This window comes from Tachypleus tridentatus, chromosome 6 (genome assembly GCF_004210375.1).
Source record: "Tachypleus tridentatus isolate NWPU-2018 chromosome 6, ASM421037v1, whole genome shotgun sequence".
Taxonomy (NCBI): Eukaryota; Metazoa; Arthropoda; class Merostomata; order Xiphosura; family Limulidae; genus Tachypleus; species Tachypleus tridentatus.
The window spans coordinates 18,094-45,555 of record NC_134830.1 but is presented as its reverse complement, the minus strand read 5'-3'; the positions used below and the strand labels follow the sequence as shown (position 1 = coordinate 45,555).

Here is a 27,462-nt window from a genome sequence, read left to right as displayed (position 1 = left end):
CATTTTAACAGTTAAGGAGTTAAATTGTAAGTTCATTTAGGTTACTTTAGTGATGGTTTGGAAACTTTTTATAAAACTATATTCGTCGGTAAGTTCATTTAGGTTAGTTTAATGATGGTTTGAGCAACTGTGATAAACTATATTCGTAAGCGAGTTCATTTAGGTTAGTTTAATGATTGTTTGAGCAACTCTGATAAACTATATTCGTAAGCGAGTTCATTTAGGTTAGTTTAGAGATGGTTTGAACAACTTTGATAAACCATATTCGTCGGTGAGTTCATGTGGATTAGTTTAGCGATGGCTTGAAAAACCCTGATAAAACTTTATTTCTCGATAACTTAATTTAGATTAGTTTAGTGATGGTTTGAACAACTCTGCTAACTATATTCGTCAGTGAGTCACTTAGGTTAATTTAACGATGGTTTCAAAAACCTTGATATAAAACTGTATTCGTCGGTGAGTTCATTTAGGTTAGTTTAATGATGGTTTGAGCAGCTCTGATAAACTATATTCGTAAGTTAGTTCATTTAGGTTAGTTTAGCGATGGTTTGAACAACACTGATAAACTGTATTCGTCGGTGAGATCACTTATATTAATTAGCAATGGTAGAATAATCTGATAAAAAATATATTCGTCGGTGAGTACATTTAGGTTAGTTAGCGATGGTTTGAAAAACTTTGATAAACGATATTCGTAGATGCATTCATTTTCATTATTTTAGTCATTGTTTTGATAATTCTAATAAACGATATTTGTCGGTAAATTAATTTAGATTATATATAATTATTTTATCGACTGTTTGGAAAAACCTTGATAAAACTATTTTATCGGAAAATTCATTTCACGTAGTTTGTTAAAGTGAGAATGATTGGTTTGTTTTGAATTTCGCGCAAAGCTACATGATGGCTATATCCACCAGCCGTCTCTAAGTTAGCAGTGTAAGACTAGGGGGAAGGCAGTTAGTCATCACCACCCACCACCAATTCTTGGGCTACTTATTTTCCAACTAATAGTGGGATTGACTGTGACATTATAACATGCCCACTGCTGAAAGGATGAGCATGTTTGGTGTGACGAGGATTCGAACCCTTGACCCTTAGAGCACGAATCGAGTGCTTTAACCACCTGGCCAACTGAGAAAGAAACAGAGATGTTAGTTTTGTGTTCAAATTCCATGCTACAGAATGGGCTTAGTTCTGTAGTTGTAGGTATCGAATCCTGATTTTAGCGTTTAAACTCTCAAGCTTGCAATTGAACCAGTGGAGAACGAAATAGAGATGACCATAATGAGAGTGTCCCCGTCACACAAAATATCATCGCCATTTTCAGTCATGGGGGGCTCTATAATTTTTGCAATCAATCCCACTATTCGTAAGTAAAAGACCAGCACAAGAATTGGCGGTGGGTGATGATGACTAGTTACCTTCACTCTTGTCTCGTGCAGCTAAATTAGGGACGGCTAGTGCAAGTAGCTCTCGTGCAGCTTTGTGCGAAATTCAAAACGTAAAAACAAACAAACCGAAATAAAAAAGATGAAAGAACGAACTTACAGTATTAACCTGTTGACTACCAAGTATTTCAGCTGCTACGGCAACGCCGAACCAAGTTCAAAATACAACTCTAATGCTTCTTCATTTTGTAACCTTTTTTTCGTGACGCCATTTTGGATCGAAAGTGAAACAATATGTAAGTAGGTCAAATGCATGTATGGTGCTGACATCTAGCGTTGAAGTTAGGTATTATTGAGAATGAATTAACTCGTCCGTGGCACTGTGTTACCGATCGGCTTGGACAAGTTATCTCGTTTACGGCATTGAACAGGATAATATTAAGTGCCATTAAAAAATTAGCTGTTTTACTTCGCTCCAGAGAATGATTGTTAGAACACACTAAGGACACTTTGTCAGTTGATTAGAATACTGCAAGGGGCAACCTATGCAGTGCTCATCGCGAGTATCAAAACCCAATGTTTAATGTGATAAGCCCTCAGACTTACTGCTCAGCCAACGAGGTACGTTAAAGGTACCTGAACCTTACAACATTTAATTACTAGTGTACATTTATTATGCATACTAAATTGTTCACAGTCCAGCATGTGTTCTTACGCGTTTACAGTTACAATAGGTACTCCTGTAATTACATATTCGCGAACCTATTCTATAATTCACATAGTATTTAGATATAAATATTAAAATTTTTTGTGTGACGGAGATTCGAACTCGCGACCCTCGGATTATGAGTCGAGTGCCTTAACCACCTAGCCATGCCGTGTTTCCTAGGATTATAATACTAATACAATGTCGGGCAGTTATATATGGACTTTAAAAAGACTGACCACTTGACCTTCATAACTTTTCCAGATATTTATTTTTAAACCCGACGAGTTCTTTTGCTGTATTAGTTTGTTTGGCTTCCACGTTTCAGAACTAGATATAAAAACTGATTATATGTTGTTTCTATCTTTGTTTGATAACTGTGTGTTTATGTGTTATCTTGTAGCAAAGCCACATCGGGCTATCTGCTGGGCCCACTAAGGGGAATCGAACCTCTGATTTTAGCGTTGTAAATCCGGAGACATATCGCTGTATTAGCGAGGGTCTGTTTGATAACTAACAATCTTCCATTTCCAGATGTTGATTTTCGATAAATTTCTGACAGACTGAGATAATGTTTCTTTTATACCGTTGTTTGTGTTGGGTATGACGTCACAACTGATATCGATGAAGCTATTTTCTCCCATAGAGATAAGTTTTCGGGGGGGGTTGGGAGAAATGTTTTGTCAGGAATCCAGTTTATTAATGAATAATCCAATGTTGCGGGGTGGGGAGAAATGTTTTGACAGGAATCCAGTTTATTAATGAATAATCCAATGTTGCGCGATTTGATTAGTGGCAGGATCTTTCTAGTAGTTCTCAGTGGCAAAGCTGCATTTCCACGGATTTAAAACCATAGAAACCGGGTTTCGATACCCTTGGTGGGAAGAACACAAATAGCCCATTGTGCAACTTTGTGTTTAATCACAAATAAGCAAAGTCGTTTTAGTGTTAGATATTGTAGTGTGCAACAGGCAGGCATAACTTGCGAAGTCTCTTCGTTTTATTTTTACTGCTCAGTCTTTGTAGTTGTTTCGTAATAAAGTTTACTGGTATTCCAAAGAAAGTCAGTGATATAATTCGCCCCTGACAGATTCCCGCGTTCATCTCAAAACGGTCGTTTCGTTCGCTATTGATATAAACAGTTCAACATGTAAAACATTAAATAGACTTTTCAACTATATTTATGAAGTTGATTGAAATTCAGAACGTTCCAAACAGACGATCTGTCTACAATATCAAAGGACTCCGGAAGTCTGCGTAAATACGTAACAACTGATGTTTCCAATTCAATGCTTTGTTCGATGCTCTTTGTAAGTAAGACGATTTGTTGCACGCATGAATCAATGATTTGTTCGATGATGTTTGTAAGTAAGACGATTTATTGCATGCATGAATCAACCTGATCGGAAATTTGTCCGTTTTTTTCTTGAGCCTTCGACACACAACAACTCTTTTAATGAAATGGAAAGGAACACTTTACACAGCGCTTGTTACTACAGTCGCTTATATCAGCGTTTGTCAACCTCTTCTATTCCAGAGCTCGTCTCGCTGTCTCGTAAACTGTCGCAGATTACTAACACTCAAGTACAAAGAAAAACTACAATATCATCTTACATAAGAATATTTTGTGAGTTTTTTATTTGTTTATTTTAGTGAAACCCCATGAACCGGTAACATGGTTGTAACAGATTGTGGTTGTCAAGAGAAACTGGCTTAGACCAGAAACACCACTGACTTAGATCAGAAACACTGGCTTAGACCAGAAACACTGGCTTAGATCAGAAACATTGGCTTAGACCAGAAACACTGGTTTGAATCAAAAACACTGGCTTAGATAATAGACACTGTTCTGAATTAGGAACACTAGTTTGAATCAGAAACACCGGCTTAGATCAGATCAAAATTATTTATATTATTCCTGGAAGCTTTGTTGTTCTATATTACAAGCACATCACTCTGCATCTTTGTCCTGTATTTCAATCATAGTATTTTCTCTATGTATCGTCCTATATTCCATTCAAAGGAATTCGTAGTTTTGTTGTCCTATGTTTCATTCACAGCACTTTGCACCTTTGTTGTCCTATCTTTTAATTACAGCACTTTACACTTTTGTTGTCCTGTATTATAGTCACGCCACTTTCCATCTTTGTTGTCCCATCTTTTAATCACAGCATTTTGCACTTTTGTTGTCCAATATTATAGTCACATCACTTTCCATTTTTGTTGTCCTATCTTTTAGTCACACCACTTTCCATTTTTGTTATCCTATATTTTAGTCACACCACTTTCCGTCTTTGCTATCCTATATTTTAGTCACACCGCTTTCCGTCTTTGCTATCCCATATTTTAGTCACACCGCTTTCCGTCTTTGTTATTCTATAATTTAGTCACACCGCATTCCGTCTTTGTTATTCTATAATTTAGTCACACCGCATTCCGTCTTTGTTATTCTATAATTTAGTCACACCGCATTCCGTCTTTGTTATTCTATAATTTAGTCACACCGCTTTCCGTCTTTGTTGTCCTATAATTTAGTCACATTACTTTCAGTCTTTGTTGTCCTATAATTTAGGCACAATACTTTCCGTCTTTGTTGTCCTATAATTTAGGCACAATACTTTCCGTCTTTGTTGTCCTATAATTTAGGCACATTATTTCCGTCTTTGTTGTCCTATATTTTAGTCACACCGTGTTCCGTCTTTGTTGTCTCATATTTTGGGGACACCGCTTTCCGTCTTTTTTGTCCTATATTTTAGTCACACCGTGTTCCGTCTTTGTTGTCTCATATTTTGGGGACACCGCTTTCCGTCTTTTTTGTCCTATAATTTAGTCACACCGCTTTCCGTCTTTTTTGTCCTATATTTTAGTTACAAAACTTTTCCTCTTTGTTTCCTATAGTTTAGTCACACCAGTTTCCGTCTTTCTTGCCCTATATTTTAGTCACACCAGTTTCCGTCTTTCTTGTCCTATATTTTAGTCACACCAATTTCCGTCTTTGTTGTCCTATATTTTAGTCACACCAATTTCCGTCTTTGTTGTCCTATATTTTAGTCACACCAATTTCCGTCTTTGTTGTCCTATATTTTAGTCACACCGCTTTTCGTCTTTCCTATCCAATATTTTAGTCACACCGTTTTCCGTCTTTGTCTATTTTTGTCTTTCCGTCTATTTTTGATCACACCACTTTCGGTCTTTGTTGTCCTATTTCTGGTTACACCACTTTCCGTCTTTGTTGTGCTAAAATTTAGTCACATTACTTTCCGTCTTTGTTGTCCTATATTTTAGTCACATTACTTTCCATCTTTGTTGTCCTATATTTCAGTCACACCGTGTTCCATCTTTGTTGTCCTATATTTCAGTCACACCGTGTTCCATCTTTGTTGTCCTATATTTTAGTCACACCACTTTTCCTCTTTGTTGTACTATATTTGTGACACGCCACTTTCCGTCTTTGGTGTCTTATATTTTCGTCACTCCACTTTTTCTCTTTGTTGTGCTATATTTCGGACACGCCACTTTCCGTCTTTCTTATCCTATATTTTAGTCACACCACTTTCCGTCTTTGTTATTCCATAATTTAGTCACACCGCTTTCCGTCTTTGTTGTCATATATTTTAGTCACATTACTTTCCTTCTTTGTTGTCCTATATTTTAGTCACACCACTTTCCGTCTTTGTTGTCCTATATTTTAGTCACACCACTTTCCGTCTTTGTTGTCCTATATTTCGGACACACCACTTTCCGTCTTTGTTGTCCTATATTTCGGACACACCACTTTCCGTCTTTGTTGTCCTATATTTCGGACACACCACTTTCCGTCTTTCTTATCCTATATTTTAGTCACACCACTTTCCGTCTTTGTTGTTCTATATTTTAGTCACACCACTTTCCGTCTTTGTTGTCCTATATTTTAGTCACTCCACTTTCCGTCTTTGTTGTCCTATATTTTAGTCACTCCACTTTCCGTCTTTGTTGTCCTATATTTTAATCACTCCACTTTCCGTCTTTGTTGTCCTATATTTTAGTCACTCCACTTTCCGTCTTTGTTGTCCTATATTTTAGTCACTCCACTTTCCGTCTTTGTTGTCCTATATTTTAATCACTCCACTTTCCGTCTTTGTTGTCCTATATTTTAGTCACACCAATTTCCGTCTTTGTTGTCCTATATTTTAGTCACACCGCTTTTCGTCTTTCCTATCCAATATTTTAGTCACACCGTTTTCCGTCTTTGTCTATTTTTGTCTTTCCGTCTATTTTTGATCACACCACTTTCGGTCTTTGTTGTCCTATTTCTGGTTACACCACTTTCCGTCTTTGTTGTGCTAAAATTTAGTCACATTACTTTCCGTCTTTGTTGTCCTATATTTTAGTCACATTACTTTCCATCTTTGTTGTCCTATATTTCAGTCACACCGTGTTCCATCTTTGTTGTCCTATATTTCAGTCACACCGTGTTCCATCTTTGTTGTCCTATATTTTAGTCACACCACTTTTCCTCTTTGTTGTACTATATTTGTGACACGCCACTTTCCGTCTTTGGTGTCTTATATTTTCGTCACTCCACTTTTTTCTTTGTTGTGCTATATTTTCGGACACGCCACTTTCCGTCTTTTCTTATCCTATATTTTAGTCACACCACTTTCCGTCTTTGTTATTCCATAATTTAGTCACACCGCTTTCCGTCTTTGTTGTCATATATTTTAGTCACATTACTTTCCTTCTTTGTTGTCCTATATTTTAGTCACACCACTTTCCGTCTTTGTTGTCCTATATTTTAGTCACACCACTTTCCGTCTTTGTTGTCCTATATTTCGGACACACCACTTTCCGTCTTTGTTGTCCTATATTTCGGACACACCACTTTCCGTCTTTGTTGTCCTATATTTCGGACACACCACTTTCCGTCTTTCTTATCCTATATTTTAGTCACACCACTTTCCGTCTTTGTTGTTCTATATTTTAGTCACACCACTTTCCGTCTTTGTTGTCCTATATTTTAGTCACTCCACTTTCCGTCTTTGTTGTCCTATATTTTAGTCACTCCACTTTCCGTCTTTGTTGTCCTATATTTTAGTCACTCCACTTTCCGTCTTTGTTGTCCTATATTTTAGTCACTCCACTTTCCGTCTTTGTTGTCCTATATTTTAGTCACTCTACTTTCCGTCTTTGTTATTCTATAATTTAGTCATACCGCTTTTCGTCTTTCTTTCATATATTTTAGTCACTCCACTTTCCGTCTTTGTTGTCCTATATTTTAGTCACTCCACTTTCCGTCTTTGTTATTCTATAATTTAGTCATACCGCTTTTCGTCTTTCTTTCATATATTTTAGTCACATTACTTTCCGTTTTTGTTGTACTATATTTTAGTCACATTACTTTCCGTTTTTGTTGTACTATATTTTAGGCACATCACTTTCCGTCTTTGTTGTCTTATACTTTAGTCACACCACTTTCCGTCTTTGTTGTCCTATATTTCGGACACACCACTTTCCGTCTTTGTTGTCCTATATTTCGGACACACCACTTTCCGTCTTTGTTGTCCTATATTTCGGACACACCACTTTCCGTCTTTGTTGTCCTATATTTCGGACACACCACTTTCCGTCTTTGTTGTCCTATATTTCGACACACCACTTTCCGTCTTTGTTGTCCTATATTTCGGACACATCACTTTCCGTCTTTGTTGTCCTATATTTTAGTCACACCACTTTCCGTTTTTGTTGTCCTATATTTTAGTCACACCACTTTCCGTCTTTGTTGTACTATATTTTAGGCACACCACTTTCCGTCTTTGTTGTCCTATATTTTACTCATACCACTTTCCGTATTTGTTGTCCTATATTTTAGTCACACCACTTTCCGTCTTTGGTGTCCTATATTTTAGTCACACCACTTTCCGTCTTTGGTGTCTTATATTTTAGTCACACCACTTTCCGTCTTTGGTGTCTTATATTTTAGTCACACAACTTTCCGTCTCTGTTGTCCTATATTTCGGTCACACCACTTTCCGTCTTTGTTGTCCTACTGTTGGTCACACCACTTTCTGTTTTTGTTGTCCTATATTTTATTCACATCACTTTCCGTCTTTGTTATTCTATAATTTAGTCACACCGCTTTTCGTCTTTCTTTCCTATATTTTAGTTACACCACTATTTGTCTTTGTTGCCCTATATTTTAGTCACACCAGTTTCCGTCTTTCTTGTCCTATATTTTAGTCACACCAGTTTCCGTCTTTCTTGTCCTATATTTTAGTCACACCAATTTCCGTCTTTGTTGTCATATATTTTAGTCACACCAATTTCCGTCTTTGTTGTCCTATATTTTAGTCACACCGCTTTTCGTCTTTCCTATCCAATATTTTAGTCACACCGTTTTCCGTCTTTGTCTATTTTTGTCTTTCCGTCTATTTTTGATCACACCACTTTCGGTCTTTGTTGTCCTATTTCTGGACACACCACTTTCCGTCTTTGTTGTGCTATATTTCGGACACACCACTTTCCGTCTTTGTTGTCCTATATTTCGGACACACCACTTTCCGATTTTGTTGTTCTATATTTTGGTCACACAACTTTCCGTTTTTGTTGTACTATATTTTAGTTACACCACTATTTGTCTTTGTAGTCCTCTATTTTAGTCACACAACTTTCCGTCTTTGTTGTTCTATATTTCGGACACACCACTTTCTGATTTTGTTGTCCTATGTTTTGGTCACACAACTTTCCGTTTTTGTTGTCCTATGTTTTGGTCACACAACTTTCCGTTTTTGTTGTCCTATGTTTTGGTCACACAACTTTCCGTTTTTGTTGTCCTATGTTTTGGTCACACAACTTTCCGTTTTTGTTGTACTATGTTTTGGTCACACCACTTTTTGTCTTTGTTGTCCAATAATTTAGTCACATTACTTTCCGTTTTTGTTGTCCAATAATTTAGTCACATTACTTTCCGTTTTTGTTGTACTATATTTTAGTCACATTACTTTCCGTTTTTGTTGTACTATATTTTAGTCACATTACTTTCCGTTTTTGTTGTACTATATTTTAGTCACACCACTTTCCGTCTTTGTTGTCTTATATTTTAGTCACACCACTTTCCGTCTTTGTTGTCCTATATTTCGGACACACCACTTTCCGTCTTTGTTGTCCTATATTTCGGACACACCACTTTCCGTCTTTGTTGTCCTATATTTCGGACACACCACTTTCCGTCTTTGTTGTCCTATATTTCGGACACACCACTTTCCGTCTTTGTTGTCCTATATTTTAGTCACACCACTTTCCGTTTTTGTTGTCCTATATTTTGGTCACACAACTTTCCGTCTTTGTTGTTCTATATTTTAGTCACATTACTTTCCCTCTTTGTTGTCCTATATTTTAGTCACACCACTTTTTGTCTTTGTTGTCCTATATTTTAGTCACTCCACTTTCCGTCTTTGTTGTCCTATATTTTAGTCACTCCACTTTCCGTCTTTGTTATTCTATAATTTAGTCATACCGCTTTTCGTCTTTCTTTCATATATTTTAGTCACACAACTTTCCGTCTTTGTTGTTCTATATTTTAGTCACATTACTTTCCCTCTTTGTTGTCCTATATTTTAGTCACATTACTTTCCCTCTTTGTTGTCCTATATTTTAGTCACTCCACTTTCCGTCTTTGTTGTCCTATATTTTAGTCACTCCACTTTCCGTCTTTGTTGTCCTATATTTTAGTCACACCACTTTCCGTCTTTGGTGTCCTATATTTTAGTCACACCACTTTCCGTCTTTGGTGTCCTATATTTTAGTCACACCACTTTCCGTCTTTGGTGTCTTATATTTTAGTCACAGCACTTTCCGTCTTTGGTGTCTTATATTTTAGTCACAGCACTTTCCGTCTTTGGTGTCTTATATTTTAGTCACAGCACTTTCCGTCTTTGGTGTCTTATATTTTAGTCACACCACTTTCCGTCTTTGGTGTCTTATATTTTAGTCACACCACTTTCCATCTTTGTTGTACTATATTTTAGTTACCCCACTTTTTTCTCTTTGTTGTCCTAAATTTCGGACACGCCATTTTCCGTCTTTTTAATCCTATATTTTAGTTACACTACTTTTTGTCTTTGTAGTCCTCTATTTTAGTCACACAACTTTCCGTCTCTGTTGTCCTATATTTCGGTCACACCACTTTCCGTCTTTGTTGTCCTATATTTTAGTCACTCCACTTTCCGTCTTTGTTGTCCTATATTTTAGTCACTCCACTTTCCGTCTTTGTTGTCCTATATTTTAATCACTCCACTTTCCGTCTTTGTTATTCTATAATTTAGTCACACCGCTTTTCGTCTTTCTTTCCTATATTTTAGTTACACCACTATTTGTCTTTGTTGTCCTATATTTCGGACACGCCACTTTCCGTCTTTGTTGTCCTATATTTTAGTCACACCACTTTCCGATTTTGTTGTCCTATATTTTGGTCACTCCACTTTCCGTCTTTGTTGTCCTATATTTTCGTCACTCCACTTTCCGTCTTTGTTGTCCTATATTTTGGTCACACAACTTTCCGTTTTTGTTGTACTATATTTTAGTTACACCACTTTTTGTCTTTGTAGTCCTCTATTTTAGTCACACAACTTTCCGTCTTTGTTGTCCTATATTTTGGTCACACAACTTTCCGTTTTTGTTGTACTATATTTTAGTTACACCACTTTTTGTCTTTGTAGTCCTCTATTTGAGTCACACAACTTTCCGTCTTTGTTGTCCTATATTTCGGTCACACCACTTTCCGTCTTTGTTGTCCTATATTTCGGTCACACCACTTTCCGTCTTTGTTGTCCTATATTTCGGTCACACCACTTTCCGTCTTTGTTGTCCTATATTTCGGTCACACCACTTTCCGTCTTTGTTGTTCTATATTTTAGTCACATTACTTTCCGTCTTTGTTGTCCCATATTTTAGATACACCACTTTTTGTCTTTGTAGTCCTCTATTTTAGTCACACCACTTTCCGTCTTTGTTGTCCAATAATTTAGTCACACCACTTTCCGTATTTGTTGTCCTATATTTTGGTCACACAACTTTCCGTCTTTGTTGTTCTATATTTTAGTCACATTACTTTCCCTCTTTGTTGTCCTATATTTTAGTCACTCCACTTTCCGTCTTTGTTGTCCTATATTTTAGTCACTCCACTTTCCGTCTTTGTTGTCCTATATTTTAGTCACTCCACTTTCCGTCTTTGTTGTCCTATATTTTAGTCACTCCACTTTCCGTCTTTGGTGTCCTATATTTTAGTCACACCACTTTCCGTCTTTGGTATCCTATATTTTAGTCACACCACTTTCCGTCTTTGGTGTCTTATATTTTAGTCACACCACTTTCCGTCTTTGGTGTCTTATATTTTAGTCACACCACTTTCCGTCTTTGGTGTCTTATATTTTAGTCACACCACTTTCCGTCTTTGGTGTCTTATATTTTAGTCACACCACTTTCCATCTTTGTTGTACTATATTTTAGTTACCCCACTTTTTATCTTTGTTGTCCTAAATTTCGGACACGCCATTTTCCGCCTTTTTAATCCTATATTTTAGTTACACTACTTTTTGTCTTTGTAGTCCTCTATTTTAGTCACACAACTTTCCGTCTCTGTTGTCCTATATTTCGGTCACACCACTTTCCGTCTTTGTTGTCCTATATTAAACTCACACCACTTTCCGTCTTTGTTGTCCTATATTAAACTCACACCACTTTCCGTCTTTGTTGTCCTATATTTTACTCACACCACTTTCCGTATTTGTTGTACTAAATTTTAGTTACACGACTTTTTGTCTTTGTTGTCTTATATTTTAGTCACACCACTTTTTATCTTTGTTGTCCTATATTTCGGACACGCCACTTTCCGTCTTTTTAATCCTATATTTTAGTCACACCACTTTCCGTCTTTGTTGTCCTATATTTTAGTCACTCCACTTTCCGTCTTTGTTGTCCTATATTTTCGTCACTCCACTTTCCGTCTTTGTTGTCCTATATTTTGGTCACACAACTTTCCGTCTTTGTTGTCCTATATTTCGGTCACACCACTTTCCGTCTTTGTTTTCCTATATTTTTATCATGTTATTTTCATATGTTCTAAGTTTATTTCTTCCAAAGTGATATTTAGCTCAGTAAGCTTTAAATATTTTTCAAAATCAAACTTTTCAATCTGTGGTGAACTGATGGTTTGTTGTATCTGTGATGAACTGTTTGTCTGTTGTATCTGTGGTGAACTGTTTGTCTGTTGTATCTGTGGTGAACTGTTTGTCTGTTGTATCTCTGGTGAACTGATGGATTGTTTACCTTGAAGTATTTAGCCTACTTTGCATCTTCTCTTGTGAAACATTCTCCAAACTTGTCTTCACCGGACATATACTTTCATATGTACTTAAAATCGGTTCTAAAGTTAGCCATTGACCTTCTCGGATATGACAGTGTGTTCTAGTTTGACCTTCTCGGATATGACAGTGTGTTCTAGTTTGAAAAAGGTGACTTTTTGTGTGACTTTCTTTTCAGGTAGTTGTGTTTACATTTTTATTTTGAGGTTTCTGGTGGTGAGTTGATTATTACATCCAACCTTGCCCCCTCCAGTGGCTCAGCCGTATGAAAACCGGGTTTCGATACCCGTGGTGTGCAAAGCACAGATAGTCCATTGTGTAGCTTTGTGCTTAATTCAAAAGGACAAAACTACAATAACATCCAACTTTGGTTGCTCTCTAGGGTTGGAAGTTTTAAACAAGTTATCGGAATGGTTTCTTAAAGCGAAAGTGTTCAGTTTGATTTTAGGTGATTAAACCTGGAGTGACCCATATTGTTTCGTGAATTTCTTTACACAATAATTGTTATCTACATATGACAAAATAACTGTTCTAGCGTTGTTGTTTGTCCTCTGTCAGCGGTAAGTTTACGGATTTATTGCGCAAAAATCCGGGGTTGGTTCCCTGTGGTGGAGACAGTACATAGCCCAATGTGGCTTTGCGCTAAAATAAACAAACACATGATCAGTTGACCGTTTAAGGAGCCCATGATTTCAGAAGTAACTGACCGTAAAGACAACTCTTTAGTTTATAAGGTTTTCGTTTGTTATACTTACAAGAATTAGCACTCTTAATATTTCAACACATCAGGGACTTTAATGTAACGTACTATTTTATACGTGTGAAAGCTATATTACTTTGGTTTGTAAATTACAAATTTGGGGCTAAGTTATAATATAATTTGGTAAATTTCTTTAAATGCCTCAGTTACTACCTTTGTACGTAGTTTACAACGTAGCTAGTTTTTTTTTCGTTATGCAAGTTGCAACGTAATTTAGAAAACTGTTTTTATCAGTAAGGCACTACTGTTGTTTATAAGTAGCAAAGTACTTCGATAAACTTCCATCATCTGTAAATTATTACTTCGTTGTGCGAGTTACAACGTAATTACATCAACCTACTTAACCTGTATTCCACTACTTAATATATAAATTATTAGTTATAGAAATGATAGCTGTATAAAGTAGATGTTGGTTCAGTCATAAATATTTTTAGGTCGGTCGTTAAGATCTCTAAGCCTAGTGAACCAACTGCTTGACAACGTTTTATGAGCTGTGTGACAAACCTTGCTAAACACGTGAAGGAAATAAATAACAGTTACGAACAAGCGTGTGTTTTCTTTACCAATATCTGCAGAGGAAAGAAGTCTACAAAACGTACATCAATGTCTTCTGCTTCATCTCATTTCTAACAGCTTTTACAACCTCTTTTATGGCATCAGAAACTAGCGAGAAAATTAGCATCAGTCTTTCAGACAGCTACGTCCTTTAAACAGTGCATTACGAAATTAACACACGAAAGATAACAATATTAAAACAGTAGTAACAGGTACGTCTTAAGTACACTGTGAAATTAACACACGAGATATAATGTTAAAACAGTAGTCACAGGTACGTCTTCGATACACTGCGAAATTAACACATGAGAGACAACATTAAAACACTAGAAACAGGTATGTCTTCAGTACACTGTGAACTTAACACACGAGAGATAATATTAAAACAGTGGTCACACACTTTACGTCCTGTAAACAATACATTAAGAAACGAACTCAAGAGAAACATTATTTAAAAAATATTCGTGTATAGTGTCTCTAGGCTCTGTAAACCATCCCTGTAGGAAATAAATTGAGATTTCAAAATGTTATAAGTACTCTCGAAAGGGAACATGTAGTTAAAGAAGTTAAACTTAAGTTTACCGGGAGGTTTGTTTGTTTGTTTTGAATTTCGCATGAAGCTACATGAGGGCTATCTGCGCTAGCCATCCCTAATTTAGCAGTGTAAAACTAGAGGGAAGGCAGCTAGTCATCACCACGCAGCGCCAACTTTTGGGCTACTCTTTTACCAAAGAATAGTAGGATTGACCGTCACATTATAACTCTCCCATGGCTGAAAAAGTGAGCATGTTTGTTGCGACGGGAAATCGAGCCCGCGACTTTCAGATTGCGAGTCAAGCACCCTACTTACCTGGCCTACTGAAACAGTCCTGAAACTCCGGAAATTTGAAATGGACGCTCAATTCTTGAGAACTTGCAAACACCATCAATTTACTTGATCCAAGTTCCTGGGATTCTCAGATGCACATTTAAAACCAAAATAATATTATTTTATAAAACATTAGAATGTGAATAGAATGAAGAGAAACAGTGAAGGTTTGTTTTGTCACCCTACTATAAATTTATTTTCTGTTTTAATGACCGTTGTATCTTTAAAATTGGCTTTCGAGTCCTTATACCGTCCCCGAAAGAGAGATTTTTACTTTAATTATATTCAGAAAGCAATTAATACTGTTACCAATATACTAAAGAACAGTGGAATATTGAAGTTTCCAGTTCTTAAAGTTCAGCTGAAACTGTTTAACTACTTATAAAACTGTACTACTTTCCAGAATGTTCAACAGTGTTCGTATGCAAAGACAAACATGAACATCTTTCAGTAAAATTAACACACGCTAATGTTTTGCTTACAAAGAAATGACGCTAAAACTTTACATCACAATAGAACGTAATAACGGATGTTATGCCTCACAATAGAACAGAATTCAAACTTTAACTCAAACTCCATTATTTTCAAACTCATTCTTACATCAACGTTTTATAATACCGAACGAAACTTGTTTGTTTGGAATGAACAGTTTTACCTCTGCCCCATTACTCACTGGACCACTCCTACCTGTGTTTGGAGATAATTCTACTTCCATTAAATTTTTCTGCTTCTTTCTACCATCCACATTAATCACAGAGAACGTAGAAGAAAAATAAACTTTTATAAAACGCTTGCCTTCTTTTTAATACTTTCATTTTATGTTTAGCAACTGGATGTAAGGAAGGGAATGAGTCCATGGTTCGATATAAGATTTCTCGGGCCTTTTGGCTACTTTGAGAGAAGACAAAAAATGTCGTTATCCGAATAACACCCAGGAGACACATAGTTATAAAAAGTTATTGTTTGGAAAATTGAGACTCTTATGTGACGCAGTAGGTTTTGTTGGCTGCACTAATCGTCACAAAAATTCTTTATGTTACAATGCTGTTTTTTTTAACCGTGTATGATACTACTAGAGACAAGATGAGATTATTTTTATTTTTATTTACATGACACAAAATATAGAATAGCAGACTCTTTACACAATAATGTACTATTTAGTAATTAACGTCTCGGTCACTGACTGCTACTTTTAACCTTATACAATCATTCCCCATATTAAGTATCAAAAACTTAGTAAATAATTCCATTCGCGGATGAATGTTTCTCGTCTATTGTGATCGCTTTAACTGTGTATCGTTTATGGTTTGCGAAGTAAAATCTTTATTCAAAAACTTCTGGTAACTGCAACGTAAGTGCGTCAGTTGTTTTAAAATTTATTATTCAATCGAAGAGTTCTTTCGCATTGTTTGTTTTGAATTTCACGCAAAGCTACACGAGGACTATCTGCGCTAACCGTCCATAATTTAGCAGTGTAAGACTAGAGGGAAGGTAGCTAGTCATCACCACCCGCCACCATCTTTTGGGCTACTATTTTATCGAAGAACAGTGGGATTGACCGAAATTATAACGTCCCCATGGCTGAAAGGTCGAGCATGTTTGGTGTGACAGGGGTTCGAACACGCAACCCTCGGATTACGCTTCGAATGCTTTATCCACTTGGCCATGCCGAGCCTCACACACAATAAAAGTACAAATGGGCTATTTATGATCTGCCCACCACATTTATCGAAATCAGGTTTCTGTAACTAATAACTAAAATGTCTGTAGACATACCGCTATGTCACTGGGGAAAGTCTCTTGAATATTTTAAAGTAAAAGCATATAATTATAGAAATTTAGGAGTTTCGATTTTAATTTTTAGAAAAGGATAGATAATTCCACGTTCTAAATGTTGCACATATTTTATTACCATAATGTTTTGTTTGATGTTGCACATATTGTATTACCATCATGTTTTGTTTAATGTTGAACGTATTTATATTGTTCCATATTTATTCACTCATTTACAGAATGCCAGTTCTTAGCACGTGCATGAACTATTAAGTTGTTTCGTCACTTCCTTAAAGCTTACAACTCTGATGGCGTATTATTATATAGCGCCGATTACAATATAGTATGTTAGGCTAGACCAACTAGATCCAGTGAAAATTCATTGAATAGTGGGAATAATGCGACCGTAGATTATTTCGAGTTTTTCTCATCAACTGTGTAAAAAACAGGAAACATATTCTTTTAAGGCTGAAACTCCTGTCGTTAACAGTGACATCAGGTTACTGTTATATGAAATTCAGTATAAAAATAATTATTTTTAGGTGATCACGTTCCCGTCAGAGTGCGTGATTGTTTTCTTAAGGGTACAATTACTTTGAACTTTTTTTTGGATGCATTTAATATACTGACGAGAACTGATAATGTTTTTTGTTTTGTTTTTAATTTCGCACAAAGCTACTCGAGGGCTATCTGTGCTAGCCGTCCCTAATTTAGCAGTGTAAGACTAGAGGGAAGGCAGCTAGTCATCACCACCCACCACCAACTCTTGGGCTACTCTTTTACCAACGAAAAGTGGGATTGACCGTCACATTATACGCCCCCACGGCTGGGAGGGCGAGCATGTTTAGCGCGACGCGGGCGTGAACCCGCGACCCTCGGATTACGAGTCGCACGCCTTACGCGCTTGGCCATGCCGGGCCAACTGATACTCTATAAACGTGCTTATCACGGAACTGCAAGTTGCTTAGTTTTCCATTGTCTATGTTCTCTACTTTTTTAAAGCTAACATTCCATCAACTTATCAGATTTTTATTTTCTGTAATTTAGTTGAGAGATGTGTGTGTGTGTGTTGTTTTCACGCAGACATATAGATGGAAGAGCGTCATTAGATTAGTATTTGTAGCAACTACATTTGAGATTTTTCTAGATGAAAGAAACTCTCTTTTTATTTATCTTCTTAAAGAGTTTCTCTGACCAAAACCAAATTGTTTCACCGATAAAACAAATCCGCCCTGAACTGCGAGTCGTTTTGTTTATTTAAACTAACAAAGAGAACAAAGATTAACTACTTTGCCATCCGTGTATCAAAATATTACTAACTGTTGACACTGAAGTGTCTTCTTTTCGAATATAAGTGTTTAATTTCATAAAATAACACATAAAAATTGCCGAATTTTTGCTGTTACGTGGTGGACATTTTTACTATCTGTATAATTAAATGAATGACGTGTGTGCACGCGTTGGAAGTTTTTCAAACTTCACAAAATTATGTGAAACGAATTAGGGTTAGAGAAGTACAAACGATGTTGTCATACGAAAGTTACTTAACTGTTTTGAATACTAACACTTCACATCGGTGCATAAATTAAGTTTTTCTCCTCAGTTATTACTATTTGAGATGAGGTTGGAATGGGATAATGTTGCTTAAAATGTCAGCTAGAATCCGTTCGCAATGTTGCCTAGACAGTCTTAAAGTTGTATTGTTCATTTCTTAAGTTTTAATAGAAGTCTAAAACAGGGTAGGTATCTCAAATCTAGCAGAACGTAAGCATGGAAACAACCTTATTTATCAAAACTAGCTAAGGCTCGGTATGGCCAAGTGGTTAAGGCGTTCGACTCGTAGTCTAATAGTCGCGGGTTCGAATCCCGGTCGCACCAAACATGCCCGCCCTTTCAGTCGTAATATGATAGTCAATCCTACTATTATTTGGTAAAAGAGTAGCTTGAGAGTTGGCGGAAGGTGATGATGACTGGCTTCCTTCCCTTTAGACTCTTATACTGCTAAAGTCGGGACGGCTAGTGCAGGTAGCCCTCGTGTTGCTTTGCGAGAAATTCAAAAGTAAGATAAGTGTTTAATTATTTTAGGACAAAATTACATTTTGCTATTTGCCGTGTGCACCACGGGGAATCAAACCCTTGATTTTTGCGTTGTAAATCCATTGCCTCACGGGGGAAAATATTCAGGTGGAAAAATAAAACAATACCTGGAATTTACAAACACGATCAAAAGATAATGGTGTATGTGAAACATGACAGGACATTTTTGTCTTGTTTTTTTAGGCTTAGTCGCATAACCAGAAGATTGAGGGCATTAGCATAAATATATAATTATACAGAATATTAAATAAAACATTTTATCACAATAGGGGGGCGTCGGTTGTATATAGTGACTAACTGTCTTTTCGTGGGTTGTTTACACATGTATTTATGTATATATACATATACATGAGTTCGTGGTCAGCGAAATCACAGTGATGAACAAATGTAGTTGTGAAATATCGGTGATCACGTTTTATTGTTATTTTTTTCGCAAAGTTCATTTTATATTCGAGCTGTTAAGTAGACAGCAGTACAAACTCAGGAGTATAAATTAGAATTCTCAGTTTACAGACTTTGCTGTTAAGGGTATTATGAATGTTTTCAAGCGGAAAAATATTAAAAATACGCATGTGTTCTAAGTGTCACATCTTTTAGCGTTAACTGTAGCACATTCTTAAAACATTTGAATTTTTTGTTTAACTGCACAACGTCGCGCTACAATGAACGCTGGCGTCTTTCACTTGCAAAAATTACCCAACGTACACACACAAATATACATGCACTCGTGCACACTGTTTCGTAAGTTATTTAATACTTGTTACATTATTTGAGCTAGCGTGGATATGGACGTCAGGTGGTGTTTTCTGTTCCTTAACCACTCGCGAAAATATTGAGCAAAATGATTAAATTCATAATTATGGTTCGTCGAACGCTTTAGCTATAAAAGTCAATAAGGCTTTAGTACCTCTGCCAGATTAAACACAGAATGGAAGTGTACGTGTGTGACGTCAATAACTCTTTAGGTTTACGGTTTGCAGTCCTCGCACAAGAAACAACGCGATAATTTGAGCCAATATTTGAGATTAAAAACTTTTTTTTTCTTCGAAAAAGTTAAGATATAGCAATCAAGATATTTCCAAAGTTAGCCACTTCACTCGCTCTGCTGACTCACAAGACTCATAATGTTTGAAATCGTGTTTTAATAACGTGTGGTGAGCGCAACGCCGAAAGTTTGTTATGTAGATTTGTGCTTAAGGAAGAAACCCTAAACTAGAAGGCAAAAATTGAGGATTTGTTGTATTTGAACCTAGGGTCCAACTGCTAACCCTGAAAGAGGAGGACAAAAAAAAAACGGATATGAAAATATTTTCCTCTGACTTTCATAACATTGGAAAAGATTAACCTCAATGAGGAATAGATGGAGAGAAATTAGCTTTTGAAGATCAATTTCTCAGTGAGAGAGATAAAGGAAAGATTGGGTTGAAGATAGTTTTGTTTCTAATCAGAAATTTTTTTTTTGGAATATTGAGAATCATTCTGAATAAGAATTTCAGAGGACGAGCGAGAACTGAATTATACAGTTCCGAACGCAAAGCAAAACGAGTCAATCAAACGAGCTAAGAGGTGGTTGGGGGTGACACAGATTGAAAAGGTTTTAGGTCCATTATGCATCAACTATTTAAATTAAAAGGTATAATTTCATTCAACTTAAAACGGAATTACTAACAGCACTCGTATTTGAAGGCCTTTCTTTATAATGATAACCCTCCGTTATTCGAATTGTTTATTCTTAATTAAGGTGGAATTTAGAGACAGTCGTCACAGCTGAAAAAATGGTGGTCATCCATCTGATGACGATTTTCAATATTATTACGTTAAAAATTAATTGTCTATTATCTATCTATGTATGAACCCAGCGATAAAAAGGCTTATAACGATAGAAAATGGGTTTGAATACCAGTGGTGGGCACTACAGAGATAGCCCACTGTGAAGCTTTATGTTTAACTACAAAGAAAAAAATCTTCCGTTTGCTTTCCATTTCCCAAAGAAATTTATAAGTACCGAGTTCGTTCGGTACAGCAAACTGTTACATATGGTAATATTGTATAGTAGATCGATACTGTCCTAAATGTGTTTGATATTTACGATGTAGACAAGCAGTGATTGTATATACAATAAAGAAATAGCGACAAGACTCTTGACTGAATTTATTTATGTATTAAAGAAGAAATCTTGCAATATGAAGGTTTTTCTTCTGAAATATTTACATAACTTTTGTCATTTAAATGGATAAATGAAAAATTATACAATGAACAAAGTAGAATGTTCTGAGAATTATTTCAGATTTATTCTTAGACATTTCAAGCTACAAGGGAAACAGAAAAGATAATTCGTTTCTTACATACTTAGCCAAAGTATTATCCAGCACAATAGAAATAATGTATAACAGTTTTCTAAAAAAACGATTTTCGGAGCAGCTTTAGCGCAGACTCAGTTTAAATCTTAAATTTTTAACCACCAGAAAAGTAAATGAAATAACAATATTTAACTGTCAAATTACACACGTTTTGCCCCCATTAAGATTCAGCTTAGGTTTGGTTTGAATTTCGCGCAAAACTACATGATGGCTATCTGCACTAGCCATCCCTAATTTAGTAGTGTAAGACCAGAGGGAAGGCAACTAGTCATCACCACCCACCGCCAACTCTTGGACTACTCTTTTTCAACGAATGGCAGGATTGACCGTCACATTATAACGTCCCCATGGCTGAAAGTGCAATCATGTTTGGCGTGACGGGGATTCGAGCCCGCGACCCTCGGATTACGAGTCGAGTGCCTTAACCACCTGGCCATGCAAGGTCTAGATTCAGTTTTAAAAGTTATCTTTTTAATTGCAAGCTTATTTGTTTTAATGTTTTTAAGCATTTCCCGACATTGTTTCTTTATTTGTTTCCACATGAACCTGATTGACGAAAGCAAAAAGATTTTGGAACTTCAGCGCCTTATTACAGCCCACGTATTCACGCTCTGTCATATTCTATTTGACAACCATACATGTTGACAATAGTCCTTTAACATAGTTTCGATTGCACAAGATCCATCGTAAAGCTGTCACTTCCAAAGCACATTACCCTTCCGTGTTTACTATCCAAAATCCATTAGTGTGCAAGAACGACGAATTCCCAGCATTCGTTTCAAAAGTTCGATCACACAGACTTCATAGGAGCTGCGTCCAACGACTTGATCGATATGTCCTAATATGGTATGGCATGAATATTCGTTTGAGATGTGTAAAGGTTGAACAGACACGTCATGGAAGCAACTCTTGTGCACATACACATGATTTGTTTCTCGTTTTCAGATGGAGTTCCTTCCTGGTTATGTTACATGTTTACCTTCTGAATGATTTTTTGCCACTGAACTTTGTGAGTAGGGTATGAACTGTTACAGGTGTCACTCTGAATGGTTCTGGTGCTTAAAGATGATACATATTCATTTATTGTTCAATGCACTTAGATAAACTATCAATGACAATAGGTTTAAATCCCAACTTAAAACACATGCCAAGATGTAGTTCTGATACATGCTGTTTCTCTGCGATTTACGTCAGTTGTGGTTGTAATATATCAAAATCAGCCTCATTATTAATATTTATTCCTCGTGGCTACCTCGTAGACTGATATTTATGATAATATTGTTATTTCTTGAAAAGTTGCAGCTTATATTTTTTTTTGTTTGTGTGTAAATTAAATTTGCGGGTTTAATTACGTCGGAAGAAAAACAATCGAAAAATCTCATTATTATGTAATTCTTAGTTTTAAGTAGAATCCTCGTTTGTGACGTTATTTATTTGACTCTGCGCCTAATTTTTAATCAATAGAAACTGTAAATTTATAGCAGACAGTTGTAAGTCTGTGACGTTGTATAATTTCGTCTGTCAAGAATTTTCACTTTTCCCGTGATTTATTTCGCACTTATTGAAATATAGATATATTATTCTCCAGTAAACAAAATTATAGACGAAACAAACATGTTTGTACATGTACCACTATTATTTCTGACTGGTAAAACATTTTATCCAGATGGTCACTTTCTCAGCCGGGAAATGCGCGTTTTATCCCACGCAACAAACACGCACCCTTACGGCTCTTACAGTAAACATCATTCAAACAAGAAAGGTCAGAGACAAAAGATCGACCTTCCACTTAATCGTTAAAAAACTTAAAGTAGGAAAATATTAATGTTATTTTTGTGTTATTCAAAAATTGTTCCCTTGGCAACATTACGGTAAACACGAGAAACTGAAGTTTTTTTGGGTTTTTTTTTTTACGATCCACGTGTGGATTTAGTAAATAATTTAATTACCTATGCAACTAATTATCATATATTACGGAAGATCTATATATATATACAGTTACAAAGCTACATAATTTATTTTAGTATACCAAGCAAGCAATTTTATGTTAATCACAGCATAAATTGTATAATTGGCATAATTTGTTTAGCGTCTATTTATCTATGTTATATGCCGTCGAAAGATTCCAGTGTAGAAAAACATTACGTTATTATTGTGCATAACCTAACTCAGTTAAATTAAACGTGATAAAGAAAAACGACCAAACTTAAAACATGTTTTCATCCACATCCTTTTAAGAATACAATAATTCAAATCACAGTGTTAAAAATAACTTATTAATTCAATAAATAAGGTGTATAAATTGTTTTATATCGCCCTCTAGTGGCGCAGCGGCAACACAACGAACTTGTGTGTTAACCTGGTGTAAATTGTTTACAGCTTCCATTAATACATGACCAATAGTGTAAATTGTTTACAGCTTCCATTAATACATGACCAATGGTGTAAATTGTTTACAGCTTCCATTAATACATGACCAATGGTGTAAATTGTTTACAGCTTCCACTAATACATGACCAATGGTGTCCATCTTTTTACTACTGCCATCAGTAGTCGAGCAACAGTATATTTTTTTACGTTTTAAATATTTAATTAAAATAATTAATTAACTAATAAACTTAGTTTAAACACATTAGGATCTTTTTTTTAAAAAAAAACAATTATGCAAAAATTCAACATGCGTGAATAACAAACCTAATTTTATTGTATTTATTTGTTTTTATGTATTTACTGGCACAATATTTACTGACTTACCATTAAATACATGACTCTTTGTTTTCAGAGATGACTTCAGTTTTTCTTTCATCCGATAGTAGTAAGTTTTAACTTAAATATTTGTAGTTCAACTGTGCTGTCGATACAAAGATATGGTTGAGATAACTAATATTATTTTTACGCATAAAGTTTAGGTCTTGGCTTTCTTGTTTGAGAAGTTATGTTATCATGTCGTTATAAGGTAAGACGATGTTATTTGCATACTCTCTTTTCTATAGGGGTTAAAATTATCATAATTGTTTGTAAGTACACAGATATGGCTGTAGGTTAATAATCTGTTGAACATTGGAACTGATATTACTTCGTACTAATTTAAAGCATAACTGTTTTAGGTCTTCTTGGGGCTAAGAAAGCAAGAATTGCATCTAGCTGTTTCAAGTTCACCACCAGCAGAATCCGAGAGATGGTTCTTCTCTACTGACAAGGTAAGTAGAAAGAAAAAAGAAGAGGTTATCCCAAACAGAACACCATCCATAGTAGACAGCTGACAAACAAAATGAAATAATTCACGTATTAAGTCGCTTTTCGTTTCCACGAAATATGGTACTTTGTTTGTAATGTATTTCACGCAAAGCTACTTGAGGGCTATCTGCTCTAGTCGTCCCTAATTTAGTAATAATGTACTAAGGGAAGGCAGCAGTTAACGCCACCCACCGCCAACTCTTCGGCCTCTTTTTTTGTCTTTTTTTCCACAGACGAATAGTGAGGTGGACCATTATATTATAATGCCCCTATAGTTGAAAAGACGAAGATGTTTGCAGAAGAGGTTTGAATTCATACATGTCGAATACTTACTGAGGCTAGATGAACTTAACACGTCATAATGGTTTTTCATGTAAAAGGCTCCATTTACCTACCACAAGTTACTTTAGAACCAGTTACCGTGTGGTGCTGTGTCAGCCTTACAAATCGAATCTCGAATATTTGTGTTATAAGTCCGAAAATTCACCGATTAGCCACAGAGGGATCATGAGAGAAAAAAAAATAAAAAGAACAGTACATTATACCTGAGTTTAAAGTCTGACTTAGTTTGTTATTTCTAAATATCGGTCGGTTATATTTGGTAAAGTGTTTCGTGAATCCTGCTACTTCATACATTTAAACTTTCAGACAGATATAACTACTAACCAACATTGTTTTACTTTTCGTAAAGTCACGCTAGTACCTGTTTTGTGCTGTTAATAAAACTCCCATTTTGTTTTTTGGTGTTTAGTTTATCGATTAGGTAGTTTACTCGCTGGAACACGACTTGAAAAAAATTTTATGTCAGATTTAAAGGAATGAAAAAACAGCTCACTTTGGAGATTCAAATAGACTGTACATACGTGTATTTAATATAATAAGTACATTTATTGAGTTTGCGGGTAATTGAGTGATTGGTTGACAGTGACAAATGACCAATCACCTTTAGATTCTGCTCATGAACTAGTAGGTTTGGTGTAAGTATGTTACCTGTGTTGTCAGTACAAGCTACCGTCATTAAGTACATTACCTGTGTTGTCGAGGTACAAAACGCCGTCAAGCTACCTGTCATTACCGTCGTTAAGTACGTTACCTGTGTTGTCAGTACAAGCTACCGTCATTAAGTGTTGTCAGTACAAGCTACCGTCATTAAGTATGTTACCTGTGTTGTCAGTACAAGCTACCGTCATTAGTATTAAGTTTACCTGTGTTGTCAGTACAAGCCACCGTTTGTCATTAACGTATGTTACCTGTGTTGTCGTGTTGCAAACAAGCCCTGTGTTGTCACCGTCATTAAGTACGTTACCTGTGTTGTCACCACAAGCCATCCGTCATTAAGTACGTTACCTGTGTTGTCACAAACTACAAGCTACCGTCATTGAGTCACATTGCCTGTTCAGTTGTCACCTACAAGCTACCGTCATTGAGTACGTGCGTTACCTGTGTTGTCACAAATACATTAAGCTACCGTCATTGAGTACGTTACGTGTTTACCTGTGTTTGTCAGTACAAGCCACCGTCATTAAGCACGTTACCCTGTGTTGTCACCTACAAGCTACCGTCATTAAGTACGTTACCTGTGTTGTCACTACAAGCCACCGTCATTAAGTACATTACCTGTGTTGTCACTACAAGCCACCGTCATTAAGTATGTTACCTGTGTGGTCACCACACAAGCTACCGTCATTAAGTATGTTACCTGTGTTGTCAAGCTACCGTCATTACAAGCTACCGTCATTAAGTATGTTACCTGTGTTGTCACGCTACAAGCTACCGTCATTAAGTACGTTACCTGTGTTGTCACTCAAGCTACCCGTCATTATATCACAGTTACCTGTGTTGTCAGTCATTAAGCTACCGTCATTAAGTACGTTACCTGTGTTGTCACCACAAGCTACCGTCATTAAGCATATTACCTCCGTGTACACTACAAGCTACCGTCATTAAGTACGTTACCTGTGTGGTCAACAAGCCACCGTCATTAAGTACGTTACCCGTGTTGTCACTATTGCTACCGTCATTTATATGTTAACCTGTAAGGTTGTCACTACAAGCCACCGTCATTAAGTACCGTTACCTGTGTTGTCACTCACAAGCCACCGTCATTAAGTATGTTACCTGTGTTGTCACTACAAGCTACCGTCATTAAGTACGTTACCTGTGTGGTTGTCACCACAAGCCACCGTCATTAAGTACGTTACCTGTGTTGTCACCTGGCAAGCCACCGTCATTAAGTACGTTACCTGTCAGGTTGTCAGTACAAGCTACCGTCATTACTACAAGAAGCTACGTTACCCTGTGTTGTCAGTACAAGCTACACCGTCATTAAGTACACGTTACCTGTGTTGTCAGTCAGTACAAGCCACCGTCATTACAAGTACCGTTAAATTGCCTGTGGTTGTCACCACAAGCCACCGTCATTAAGCACGTTACCCTAATCTACCGTTGTCACCTACAAGCTACCGTCATTAAGTTATCGTTACCCTGTGTTGTCAGTAAAGCTACCGTCATTAAGCGTTACGTTACTACCTACCGGTTGTCACTCATAAGCCACCAACAGTCATTAATATATGTTATCTGTGTGCAGTACCATAGCCACCGTCATTACATATGTTAATCTGTGTTGTCACTACAAGCCACCGTTATTATGACACACCTGCGTTGTCACTACAAGCCACCGTCATTAAGTACGTTACCTGTGTTGTCACTCACAAGCCACCGTCATTAAGTTACAGCACCTAGGTTGCCCGGCAATAAGCTACCGTTATTGGCATGTTTACCCAGTGTTGTCAGTACCGCCACCGTCATTAAGCACGTACCCAGGTTGTCACAACAAGCTACCGTCATTAAGCACGTTACCAGGTTGTCAGTACAAGCCACCGTCATTACATACGTTACCTGTGTTGTCAGCACAAGCTTACGTCATTACATGATCGTTACTCCAGTGTTGTCACGTTACGTGCTACCGTCATTAAGCACGTTACCTGTGTTGTCAGTACAAGCCATACGTCGTCATTAAGTATATTACCTGTGTTGTCAGTAATAAGCTACCGTCATTAAGCATGTTACCCAGTTTGTCAGTACAAGCTACCGTCATTAAGCACGTTAATTCGTGTTGTCACAACAAGCCACCGTCATTAATTATGTTACCTGTGTTGTCACCACAAGCCACCGTCATTAAGCACGTTACCCGTGCCGGTCACTCACAAACTACCGTCATTAAGTATGTTAATTGTGTTGTCACTCACAAAACTACCCTGGTCATTAAGCACGTTACCCAGTGTGGTCAGGTACAAGCTACCGTCATTAAGCACGTTACCCAGGTTATCACCACAAGCCACCGTCATTAACTACCGGTTAATTGTGTTGGTCACTTCC

The 27,462-nt window shown here is 36.6% G+C and overlaps 1 protein-coding gene across 1 annotated transcript in view; it reads left to right on the top strand.

Moving 5' to 3' along the window:
• LOC143254459 (ADAMTS-like protein 1) overlaps nucleotides 1–27,462 on the top strand; it is a 31,744-nt gene that overhangs the window by 1,345 nt on the left and 2,937 nt on the right. Inside the window, exon 2 of the mRNA XM_076509642.1 lies at nucleotides 23,955–24,047. Within this exon, the coding sequence (XP_076365757.1) occupies nucleotides 23,955–24,047 (93 nt within the window). The remainder of the gene's footprint in view (nucleotides 1–23,954; nucleotides 24,048–27,462) is intronic.